The 13,404-nt window shown below is 37.3% G+C and overlaps 1 protein-coding gene across 1 annotated transcript in view; it reads right to left on the reverse strand.

Annotated features, from left to right (window-relative positions):
* KIF20B (kinesin family member 20B) overlaps positions 1-13,404 on the reverse strand; it is a 106,281-nt gene that overhangs the window by 53,746 nt on the left and 39,131 nt on the right. Inside the window, exons 20-21 of the mRNA XM_036737286.1 lie at positions 10,115-11,354; positions 3,166-3,304 (exon numbers count right to left, since the gene is read on the reverse strand). Of these exons, the coding sequence (XP_036593181.1) occupies positions 3,166-3,304; positions 10,115-11,354 (1,379 nt within the window). The remainder of the gene's footprint in view (positions 1-3,165; positions 3,305-10,114; positions 11,355-13,404) is intronic.

Consider the following 13,404-nt stretch of genomic DNA (forward strand, 5'->3'; position numbering starts at 1 on the left):
CCCTTGTTCCCTTCCAACACAATCACTTTTTCTTGCCAGTTTTATGTGAGATAATTTACCCCATTCTATCTCTCCATTTCTCCCTCTCTCAATATATTCCTCTCTCACCAGTTAGGTTTGATTCAATTTTTTTAGATATCATCCCTTCATATTAAAATTACTCTGTGCCCTCTGTCTACATATATGTATATTCCCTTCAACTACCCTAATACTGAGAAAGATCTCATGAATTATACATATCATCTTTCCATGTAGGAATGTAAACAGAACAGTTCAACTTTAGTAAGTCTCTTATGATTTCTCTTTCTTGTTTACGTTTTCATGCTTCTCTTGATTCTTGTGTTTGAAAGTCAAATTTTCTATTCAGCTCTGGTGTTTTCATTGAAAAAGCTTGAAAGTCCTCTATTTTGTTGAAACTTTTAATATTAATTATAAAGTTGGGACTTTTTTTTTTTTACTGTTTTAGAATGCTAAATTAATTACGTGTCTTTGACTGAGTCTTACTAGGTGCTAAACGGCAGACCCGCACCCTTTTAGTACTAGGTGCAAAGCCCCAGGCCCAAACCCCAAATTACTAGGTGCTAAGCCAATAAGGGCCTAAAGTCCTCAGGGTCCTAAGGGGAGTTGCTAAGACCAGAGCCAATAGAAGTTGCCTAAGTTCCGGTTACTCAGATGATGTTGGACAACTGTATAAAAAGGGAGAACAGAGCTGTTTGCCTGGGGCTCTGAACCACTGGAGGCTTGGCCTATGACTCTGGGCCAGCCTTTGTTAAGAGCTCCCCAGCTAGTGAACTCAGATGTTGATGTTTTTTGGTAACTATGAATTGTGATTTGGTCTTTTTATATTGTGTATATTTGTAATTTGTGCGTACTTGCTCTGAAGTCCAGGTTGCTGGCTTTTCCTCCTGAACGAATTGAGTTTATATTTGTATGTTGGATTAAAGTAAGATTGTTAACCCCTTAACGTTGCTTTCCTGAGTAAAGCAGATCAAAACAACCTGTGCTGGCAATGTTCTTGTTGTTTGGCTTGTGTTGTTCTTTCACCCTCACAACAACTGCTAGCTGAATTGTTGCAACAAAAGTCCATATTTTGCCTGGGAGCATTATACTCAGTTTTGCTGAGTACGTAATTCTTGGTTTTAATCCAAGCTCCTTTGACCTCAGGAATAGCATATTCCAAGCCCTTCGATCTCTTAATATAGAAGCTACTAGATCTTGTGTTATCCTGATTGTGTTTACACAATATGCAAACTGTTTCTTTCTGGCTGCTTGCAGTATTCTCTCCTTGACCTGGGAACTCTGGAATTTGGCAACAATATTCCTAGGAGTTTTCTTTTTGGGATCTTTTTCAAGAGGCAATTGGTGGATTCTTTCAATTTCTATTTTACCCTCTGGCTCTAGAATATCAGGGCAGTTTTCCTTGATAATTTCTTGAAAGATGATGTCTAGGCCCTTTTTTTGATCATGGCCTTCAGGTAGTCCAATAAATTTTACCTCTCCTGGATCTATTCTCCAGGTCAGTGGTTTTTCCAATGAGATACTTCACACTGTCTTCCATTTTTTCATTCCTTTGGTTCTGTTTTATAATATCTTGATTTTTCATAAAGTCACTAGCTTCCACTTGCTCCGATCTAATTTTTAAGGTGGTATTTTCTTCAGTGGTCTTTTGGACCTCCTTTTTCATTTGCTAATTCTGCCTTTCAAGGCATTCTTCTCCTCATTGGCTTTTTGGAGCTCTTGCCATTTGGGTTAGTTTATTTTTTAAGGTGTTATTTTCTTCAGTATTTTTTGGGATCTCCTTTAGCAATTCATTGACTTGTTTTTCATGGTTTTCTTGCATCACTCTCATTTCTCTTCCCAGTTTTCCCTCTATTTCTCTTACTTGCCTTTCCAAATCCTTTTTGAGCTCTTCCATGGCCTGAGACCAATTCATATTTTTCTTGGAGGTTTTTGATGTAGGCTCTTTGACTTTGTTGAGTTCTTCTGGCTATATGTTTTGATCTTCTTTGTCACCAAAAAAAAGATTCTAAAGTCTGAGTCTGAGTCTGCATCCTTTTTCGCTGCCTGGCCATGTTACCAGCCAACTACTTGACCTCTGAGGTTTTGTCAGGGTACTACTGCTTGTAGAGTAGAGAATACTTTGTCTCAAGCTTTAGGAGCCTTGTGCTGCTGTTTTCAGAGCTACTTCTACTCCACAGTCACCGCAAGCTCTGCCACAGCAGCGCTCCTCCTCCCCCAAGAACCGCCAACTAGGAATGTGACCCAGATCCAAGCAGGGGACAGCAAGAGAACCTGCCTCTGTGCCAACAAAGTGCTCTTTGTACTCCCACTCCAATCCGCCACTTGATTCCTCCCACCATGTGAGCTAGGGACTCCGGAAGCAACTGACGCTGGAGCTCTGGAAACAGCCACAGGAGCTTCCTGCTGCTGCCGCTGCCACCGTTGCTCTACCTTCACCACCCCTAGGGCTGGGGCCGGACCTCTCTCACCGCAATCCAACAGTTTCCCATTAACCTGCTCTGTGATCTTTGGTGTTTGTGGGTTGAGAAGTCTAGTAATTGCCACAGCTCAATGATTCAGGGCCCTCAGGCCTGCTCCACCAGACTCTTGGTCTGGTTGGTCCTTGGTCTTGGTCTGGTGCTCCGCTCCCAGCACTGTGTGATAGACCCTTCCCAGCGACCATCCAGGCTGTCCTGGGCTGGAGACTTGCTTCCCTCTGCTATTTTGTGGGTTCTGTAGCTCTAGAATTTGTTCAGAGCCATTTTTACAGGGGTTTGGAGGGATTTGAGGGAGAGCTTAAGCAAGTCCCTGCTTTCTAGCCGCCATCTTGGCTCCACCCCAATGTCATAGTTTTTCATTAATGATTTAACACTTTATGTTAAATTTTGTACATTATGATAGTGATTACTTTAGGTTGGAATACTTTTCATCTCTGTATGCTTTTTAAAATTGTTCCTTGTCATTTCTTTTATGAGCCTTACAATTAATTTTTTTCTTTCAGACTTCCATGAAGTTCCTAACCCCAATTCTAATATGTTATGTTCTAAATATGTTAATTATCACTAATTAAAGTCTTTTGAAGCTCTAAGGACTCCACTGGTAAAACTATTTTACAACATCATATCCATTTGATAGAAAATCTGTGGCCAATCTGAAATAACTCACCTCTTTCTGTACTTGCTCAATCTGCTTTTTGGCATCACCAAATTTCTCTTTTACATCAACATAGTCTTCTTCTTTACGCTCAAGATCTTCTTTCAGCTTACGTGTAAGAGTAGAGTTGGCAGAGAGTTCTTCCTTCAATCTTAAAAATATCGCAAAGTTACTTTCCAATAGTAAATGAGAGATGCAATTTTATTATTCTAGGATCATAGCTGTTAAGTGTTTAAATACAATTTTCCACAATTACATCTTGTCACAAATGTTTAAAAATTCAAACTACAGTAAGACATAGTAAACCAAGTTCATATTACCTTGTATTCAAAAACTACAGAACCAGGACTTCCAGATAAGATGGCAGCCTGAAAAAAGGCTGGCAGCCCAGATTCCACATGCCTGCTTGAACAAGAACCTATAAAATGCACCAGTATAATTAATGCACTGTTGGTGGAGTTGTAAAATGATTCAACCACTCCATAGAACAATTTGGAACTATGCTCAAAGGGCTATAAAAGCAAGCATGCCCTTTGACCTAGCAATACCACTACCAGGTCTGTATCCCAAAAGAGATGAAAATCAAAAAGGAAAAGGACGTATATTTTAAAAATATTTATAGCAGCTCTATCTGGTGGCAAAGAATTGGAAATTGAGGAGATGCCTACCAATTTGGGATAGCTAAACAAATTTTGGTATGTGATTATGATGGAATATTATTGTGCTACAAGAAATGATGAGTAGGATGCTCTCAAAAACACCTAGAAAGACTTACATGAGCTGATGCAAAGTGAAATGTACTGTGTACAAAGTAACAGCATTATTGTAACATGATCAGCTGTTTATGACTTAGCTATTCTCAGCAACACAGTGATCAAAGGACTTAGTATGAAAAATGCTATACATCCCCACAGAAAGAAATGACGGTGTCTGAAGAGATTGAAGCATGCTTTTTTTACTTTATTTTTCTTCAGGGTTTTTTTTTGTGTATGTTTTCTTTTACAACATTTCTAATATGGAAACGTTTACATGACTACACATATATAACCTATATCAAATTGCTTGCCTTCTCAATGAGGCGGGGTGGGAAGGGAGAAAGGAAGAGAACTTGGAACTTGAAATTTTAAAAATAAGTGTTAAAAATTATTTTTTCATGTAACTGGGGAAAAATAAAATACTAAATAACATTTTTTAAAAGATCTGAAAGAGGCACAACAAAATCATTTAAATAACCTATATATTGTGTTTCTATGTAAAACTTTCTGCATTTCTGACAGCTTTTCCTTTAAATACTTACATGTGATATCATTCAATACACATAGATTTAACATTGTCTAAAGAAAAATGCATCAGTGTAAGAAATGAAAAAGAAATCTGAAAAACTACTTTTGCCATTACAAAATTACAAAAAGAATCAACCAGAAGACCATAAACAATTGTAGCAAAGGGAGTCACCAGTAGACCCAGCACCAGCACAAACAAGTCAACAGCTTCCAAGTATAATCAGGTCAGAGATATATGTAGCTTGGAAGATTCAGTACTCAGAGGCAGAGAAAACAGAAACCATCCCCAAGGTAGTCAGAAACCCATAGTGTAGGTTTTGGAAGCCATCTAGAGTTACAGTGGCCAGTGCAAGAGAAGCAGCACTCAGATGTCCCTTAGACAATAGAGAGGGCTTAGAAGATTCAATACTCTGAACTTCAAATATTTAGGAGGGACCTGCTCCCAAGAGGCAGAAAGTCAATACAGGAACCCAGGAGATCCAGGTTGGGAGCAATAAGGGCCAATCACACCATCTAGAAGTGCAGCAGGGGATGGAGATCAGCCTTGGCACAAATCCCCAATTAAGGAATTAAGACTGGAAATATAAGTCAATGGAAAAAGACACTGACCACTATAAATAATTATTCTAGATACAGAGCTGCCCCAAAATCTAATCTAGAAGGAAACAGCAATTCTGTAACAAATGCCCAAAGGAAAAAAATGCCACGAAGTTGACATAAATATCTAGAAGAAATGATGCAAAAGAGTTTTAGAAAGTAAATCTAAAACTCTTGAAGAATTAGAATAAACAACTTATTTTAAAAAAGTAAAACTTTACCCAAGAAATGTACTCCATGAAAACCAGAATGGACAAAAGAGAAATCAATGACTCCATGAGACAGGAAGAACTAGAACTAACAACAATTAGGAAAATATGAAAACACAAAATAAAGAGATCTTTAAAAAGAAGAAAATGTAAGGTGTCTGATATATATAAAACACCGATCTGGAGAACAGAACATGAAGGGATAATTTAAGCATTATTGAGCCCTTTAAAAATCATAATTTTCTTTTTAAATTCTGATCTTTGTATTTCAAAATAACAATAACTTCAAACTTCCCAGATTAATTAGAAACAAAGGACAAAGTAGAGATACAAAGAATCCAATAGTCACCTTCAGAAAGGGAAAGTTCTAGGAATGGTATAGCTGAAGTCTAAAACCTCCATGTCAAAGAAAAAATACTTAAAGAAGCAAGAAAGAGCCACAATCAGAATCATATAGGATTTAACAGTTTCTACTAAAAATGCAAGATTATGGAATAATATATTACAAAAGTCAAAAATAATTTGTCTTCCAAAGCTAAACATAATGTTACAAAATGGGCCTTTGATGGGGGACTTTCTGGCAATTCTAACGAAAAGATCAGAGCTGAAAGGAATTTTGAAATGCAATCACAAGACTTAAGAGAAACCTAGAAAGGTAAATTTACTTGAGCAATTGAAAGCAGCTATATGATGAATCAGTATTAACATTTTGATGAAGGAAAGGTATCCTTTCAGATAAACTTAATTCTCAACTGGACTGGAAAAAGGACATTTGATTGAAACACACACACACACACACACACACACACACAGCTCAACAGCTAAATAAGTGAGGAAGGGGGACATAAGGACATAATACCAGGGAAGGAGGGAATAGCTGGAATTAAAAGGCAGGAAAAGCAAAAATCTAAAATTTAAGGGGTGCCAATCAAATGGGGAATGGCTGAATAAATCGTGGTAGATGAATGTATTGGGATATTATCTTACCATAAGAAATTATGAAAGACATGATTTCAAAGAAATCAGGGAATTTTAACTGATGCAAAGTTAAGTGAATACACCCAGGAAAACAAAAACCATATGTAAAAATTGCTCCAATTCAATAATAATTAAAATTAAAACTAACGGCTGAGGTTTTCTCTTATATATGTCTTATTGACAAAGACAGTAAAAGACAGTTTTGGAAGTATTATGGAAAGACAGATATAGCATTGGTGGAGCAGAGAACTGATCCAAACATTCTGAAAAAAAAATTGTAATTACATGAATAAAGTTATTGAATCGTTCATGTCCTCTGATGCAACAATCCCAATACTAGGTCTATTCTAGAAATACACTAAATGAGAAAAGTCCCATAGTGACCAAAATATTTTTATCAGTATTTTTTTTAAAGCAAAGCTATAAATAAGTACATCTTTATAAATCAGGGATTGGCTGACCAAACTGTGGCATGTGAACGTAACAGAAAATCATTATGCTATAAGGGATGATAAATATGAATAGTTGAGACAAAAAAAAAATCCGTATGAAGAAATGATGCAGAGTTGAGACAGAAGCAGGAAATTATACAAATGACTACCATAATATAAATGGAGAAACATGAGAAGACAATTCAGTTCAAATACAATGACCAATTTTAGTTAAAACACACTTCCTTCCCTTCAGATAAGAAATGGTGAACTAGGACTTACACAGAAAATAGATTTGGAATTGAAAAGAACCTTGGTTGTTATCAAGTCTAATCACATGGTTTTAAACACATGGGAATTGGAAGATGGTGGCTGGAAAGCAGGGACTTGATTAAGCTCTCCCCCAAATCCCTCCAAACACCTGTAAAAAATTGGCTCTGGACAAATTCCGGAACTGCAAAACCCACAAAATACCAGAGGGAAGCAGGGCTCCAGCCCAGGAAAGCCTGGATGGTCACTGGGAAGGGTCTATCACACAGAGCTGGGAGCAAAGCGGAGCACAGCCCAACGGGGGCCGCACCAGGACGAATCAGACCGGGAGCCGGGCTGTATAGGGGGTAGTGCCCTAAATCATTGAGCTGTGACAGTTACCAGACTTCTCAACCTACAAACACCAAAGACAATAGAGCAGGTTAGCAGGAAAAACTGCTGGATAGGAGTAAAAGGAGTGTGTGGTCAGCCCCAGCCCTGGGGGCACAGAAGTGGTGCAGCTCTGGGGTTGCTTTCAGCCCCAGGTCACCTGGTGGAAGGAATTAAGCAGCAGATCAGAGTAGGAGCGCAAAGGCTGCTTGGATCTATGTCATGGTCCTGATTGCAGTTCTTGGGGGAGGAGGAGTGCTGCTGTGGCAGAGCTTGCTGTGTAGAAGCATCTCTGAAAACAGCAGCACAAGGACCCTAAACCTTGGAACAAAGTGCTCCCTACTCTACAAGCACTCAATCCCTGAAAAAAGCTCAAGGGTCAAGTAGTTGGCTGGTAACATGACCAGGCAGCAAAAATGAACTCAGACTTTGGAATCTTTTTTTGGTGACGAAGAAGATCAAAACATACACCCAGAAGAAGTCAACAAGGTCAAAGAGCCTACAACAAAAACTTCCAAGAAAAATATGAATTGGTCTCAGGCCATGGAAGAGCTCAAAAAGGATTTGGAAAGGCAAGTAAGAGAAATAGAGGAAAAACTGGGAAGAGAAATGAGAGTGATGCAAGAAAACCATGAAAAACAAGTCAATGAATTGCTAAAGGAGACCCCAAAAAATACTGAAGAAAATAACACCTTAAAAAATAAACTAACCCAAATGGCAAGAGCTCCAAAAAGCCAATGAGGAGAAGAATGCCTTGAAAGGCAGAATTAGCAAATGAAAAAGGAGGTCCAAAAGACCAATGAAGAAAATACCACCTTAAAAATTAGATCAGAGCAAGTGGAAGCTAGTGACTTTATGAAAAATCAAGATATTATAAAACAGAACCAAAGGAATGAAAAAATGGAAGACAGTGTGAAGTATCTCACTGGAAAAACCACTGATCTGGAGAATAGATCCAGGAGAGGTAAAATTTATTGGACTACCTGAAGGCCATGATCAAAAAAAGGGCCTAGACATCATCTTTCAAGAAATTATCAAGGAAAACTGCCCTGATATTCTAGAGCCAGAGGGTAAAATAGAAATTGAAAGAATCCACCAATTGCCTCTTGAAAAAGATCCCAAAAAGAAAACTCCTAGGAATATTGTTGCCAAATTCCAGAGTTCCCAGGTCAAGGAGAGAATACTGCAAGCAGCCAGAAAGAAACAGTTTGCATATTGTGTAAACACAATCAGGATAACACAAGATCTAGTAGCTTCTATATTAAGAGATCGAAGGGCTTGGAATATGATATTCTGGAAGTCAGTGGAGATAGGATTAAAACCAAGAATCATCTACCCAGCAAAACTGAGTATCATGCTCCCAAGGCAAAATATGGATTTTCAATAAAATAGAGGACTTTCAAGCTTTCTCAGTGAAAAGACCAGAGTTGAATAGAAAACTTGACTTTCAAACACAAGAATCAAGAGAAGCATGAAAACGTAAACAAGAAAGAGAAATCATAAGGGACTTACTAAAGTTGAACTGTTTGTCTACATTCCTACATGGAAAGATGATGTATGTAATTCATGAGACCCTTCTCAGCATTAGGGTAGTTGAAGGGAATATACATATATATAGACAGAGGGCACAGGGTGAGTTGAACATGAAGGGATGATATCTAAAAAATTAAATTAAATTAAGGGCTGAGAGAGGAATATATTGAGAGGGAGAAAGGGAGAGATAGAATGGGGTAAATTATCTCACATAAAACTGGCAAGAAAAAGCAGTTCTGTTGGAAGGGATGAGGGGGCAGGTGAGGCGGAATGAGTGAATCTTGCTCTCATGGGATTTGACTTGAGGAGGGAATAACATACACACTCAATTGGGTACCCCACATGAAAGTAGGGGGAAGGGGATAAAAAAGGGGGGACAATAGAATGGAGGGCAGATGGGGGAGGAGGTAATCAAAAGCAAACACTTTTGAAAAGGGACAGGGTCAAGGGAGAAAATTGAATAAAGGTTGACAGGATAGGATGGAGGGAAATACAGTTAGTCTTTCACAACATGACTATTTATGGGAGTGTTTTGCATAATGATACATGTGTGGCCTATGTTGAATTGCTTGCCTTCTCAAGGAGGGTGGGTGAGGAGGGAAGAGTGGAGAGAATTTGGAACTCAAAGTTTTAAAAGTAGATGCTCAATAAAAAAAGTTGTTTTTGCATGCAACTAGGAAATAAGATATACAGGCAATGGGGCATAGAAATCTATCTTGCCCTGCAAGAAAATAAGGGGAAAAGGGATAGGGGAGAGGGGGAGTGGGGTGATGGAAGGGAGGGGTGACTGGGGAATGGGGCAATCAGAATATATGCCATCTTGGAGTGGGGGGGGGGGGCAGAAATGGGGAGAAAATTTGTAACTCAAAATCTTATGTAAATCAATGCTGAAAACTAAAAAATATTAAATAATAAAGTATGGAATTAAAAAAAAGAGAGATGGGAACTAAAAATCAGCAGTAAGGGGACTTGCCTAAGGGGCCACAGGCAGTAAAGAGCAGAACTGGGCCCCAAAACTAGATCCCCTGACTCCAAATCCAGTCCTGTGTCCATTGTGCCACACTGGCTCTCCTGGTGCTTTGTTAATCACTTGTAACTACTATATCAGAAAAATTTTGGGTTTTGTTTGTTTTTTAGTATGGAAAGGTACTATGGCAGGAGTCTCAGGAAGTGATTGTTATACATAAACAAAATGCATTGGTAAAGTTTTAAGTTTACCTTTGTTGAAAATTTACAGTCACAGAGCTGCTTAGCATTTAAAACCACTTACTGTTAATAACCTTTGACTTACTTTTTTATTTCCTGGCTGTTGTTCTCATTTTCTTTGTCTTTTATCTGCAGTGAATTGTTCACATTGTGCAAATTATTCACCAGCTGGGTGATTTCCTCCTTTAATTTAGCTTCCTTGTCACTTAATTCTTTGGTATTTTTGTTGGAATTGTGGAGATTATCTTCTGTCTCTTTCAGATTTCTTTCCAGTTTCAAAATAACAGATTCTTTTTCCAGAACTACTTGTTCCAACCTAGTTAACTGATTGTCTGCATCCTTCTTGGTACCCAAAATAGTTTCAAGTTCTTTTATTTTCTCTTTCAGGCTGGTGATTTGTTGTGTAAATTCTGATAGTGTTTTCTCTGACTCAACTACACGTTGTTCTTCAACAGCAAGCCTAATTTTTTTTCCTTCTAATTCTTCTAAAAGCTGTTTAATGGTGTTTTCTTTTTCCTTCAGTAGATTACCCTGATTCTTACTTTCACTGATTTCAAGTTTTAGATGATTGTTTTCCTCTTCAATATTTCTCACTTCTTGATGTAATTTTTCAATTTGTTTCTCTAATTCCTGGATCTGGTTGCTTTTATTGGAGGAAATGTTTGCCATCGCTTTGCACTCTTCCCAAATGGCTTCAATACTACAATGAAAAGAACTCTTTCTCCTAAAGCACTCAATACCAGATTCTCCAACCTGTGCATTTACAGAATAATCCTCAGCATCTGTGGTAGATGTACTATTTGGAAAATTATCAACAGGATAATCTTGCAGAGGGTCCTTTAGATTTTGTGATTCTGCCTTTAGAGTCTGAGGCACAGAATCAAGCATATGCAACTTGTCTATTTTTGTTTGCATTATTTTTATTTGTGCCACTTTATTTGTGATATTTTGTCTAGTTGTTGCTATCTCCTTCAGCAGCTCCATAACCTTTTCTTCTTGTTCTTGGTTTATGGTTTTCTGTGCATGTAATTCAGAAATTGCACTCTCATAATCAGATCTAATTTGTTGAACCTCTATATTTAACATAGAAGTTTTCTCTTTTGAGCAGGACAACTCCTGAAGCAAACTTGCAATCTGTTGATGTAATTCCTCTTTTATTGCCTTTTCATTTGAAAGTTCCTTCTCTATAACAAGTACATTTTTCTGTAATTTTTCATTTTCCTCTTGTAAATCTCTAGTTTTTGCTTCTTTTTCTGAAACGTTTTGTTGTAGATCTCCAGTTTCCTTCCACTCTTCAGGGAGGCTGGCGCTAATATTAACAGGTCCTATAAAAACAAAATTGTTACTCTTCTTGGAAAATTTCAGTAATAACAAAAAACTCCTTTAAAAAGCAAGACCACTCAAATAGGAAACATTTTGAAACATTCTAATGCAAATGCCTACATCTATCCCTAAAGAAATTAATCTGAATAGCACATTAAACAGAGAAATCTTCGATCCTATGTTTTGATATGGAAGTCTTTAATCCTATACAGCTAGATCCTACTAAATGTCTGTATTTTACACTAATTATGCTAAATCCCAAGACTATACATAATACCTTTTTCCCAGGGTTACTTTGAAAAAAATAGGGTCATAAAAATAAGTTTAATTTGTAGGTAGGCATTGCTGAATCGTAAGATTTTGCAGTAGGCCTGGGTTTCAGGACATGAAGAAAAATACAAAGGGAAATTCTCCCTAAAAAAATTTCAATCCCAGTGCACCTAATAAAACACTTTAGCTCTTACCCACTCCTCTGTCAACTATACTACAAAAAAATTATCAACTTTTTGCTTGGTGATTGCCTTCCAAACTAGAATACATTTTCCTTAAATGTATTTTAAAAGTTGATTCATTTATCACTAATCCAATGTTCTTCCCATTAACCACACTACTTTCCTGGTAAAATAATTACTTTATAAAACAGGGGGCCTAGAGGGGAAGTTATTACTCCATTATTTATTTTCCCTAGTCTCCACCTTATTAAATAATTCTGAAAGACATTATCCTACAGTACAATATTGACTATTACGTTTCACAATGTTACTCTCAGTAAAAAATACTAACAAACACTTCTCAGCTGCCTTTATTGAAATGCTATGAATTATTTTTTGTGAAAGGGAAAAAAATGAAAAAGTAGTCATTGCAGCAAGATCTCATATAATTATGTTGATAATAAACAAACTAGTATGTCTTTTCCAGTTTTTTCCAATTATGTAACAAACTAACAATCGTGTGTGTGTGTGTGTGTGTGTGTGTGTGTAGGCATATATTGGTACGTTTTATCTTATTTTAAATTTTTGTTGTTGTTTAGTTGTGTTCAACTCTTCGTGACTCCATATCGGGTTTTCTTGACAAAGATACTGGAGTGGTTTGCTATTTCCTTCTACAGCTCATTTTACAGATGAGGAACTGAGACAAACAGGGCTAAGTGACTTGCCCAGAGTCACACAGCTAGTAAATGTCCGAAGCCAAATTTGAACTTGGGAAAACAAGTCTTGATTCCAAGCACAGGGCTGTAACCACTAGCCACCTAGCTTCCCTATATAAAATACTACTAACTCCTTAACATGGATTGCCCCATGAGCAATGGAAAATACTTGCATGCAAACTTCTTTGGTGAATATCATAAATTAAATATCATATATTTATCAAAAGAAGTTCTATTATTTGAGTACTAACATAGCTAAATTCAAAAAGGAGGACCAAATAATAAATTTTCTCCTCCAGATTCATTAAAACTTGCAGTGGTGATAGGAAAACCACTCCCATGCAATCATGGATCCCAAATGTATTGTCGAATATATTCCACTTGATTTTCCCAAGTTGATTATGAAAGTCATATGGAACAAATCAATATTGTCATAAAATCTAGCTAGACTGTCACTATTTCTTTCTCTCTTATGTATTACATTGTGTGGTATACCAAAATTAAAATCACTTTCCAACGGGAAGTCCTATAAATTATTGACTAGTAGCTTAAGTCAGTTCTACATCATCAGTACGGTTCATAAATTGCTAATGTAGCCATGGTCCAGGGCCTTTCTAAACACCAAAATTAAACTGCTTACCTCAATTTGTCTTTACCAGGAAGAATTACTGAGGTTGGTTTATTTTCTTTTTTGCCCTTTCTTAGAACACACTTTTCATTTTCTAGTTTTGGGGCACTTAGTAATTTTTTTAAACTTCTTGGAAGTTAAGTTAAAAAGTGGCTCTATAACTAAGTATGTGGAAGATGCTGGCTTTGCCTAAGGGAATGCACACTCTACAGCCCTGCTCCATGCTGTTCTGTAGATGAGCCAAACTTTAATTCTGATTTCAGGATGAGGGTTCTTA

Source organism: Trichosurus vulpecula, chromosome 8 (genome assembly GCF_011100635.1).
Source record: "Trichosurus vulpecula isolate mTriVul1 chromosome 8, mTriVul1.pri, whole genome shotgun sequence".
NCBI lineage: Eukaryota > Metazoa > Chordata > Mammalia > Diprotodontia > Phalangeridae > Trichosurus > Trichosurus vulpecula.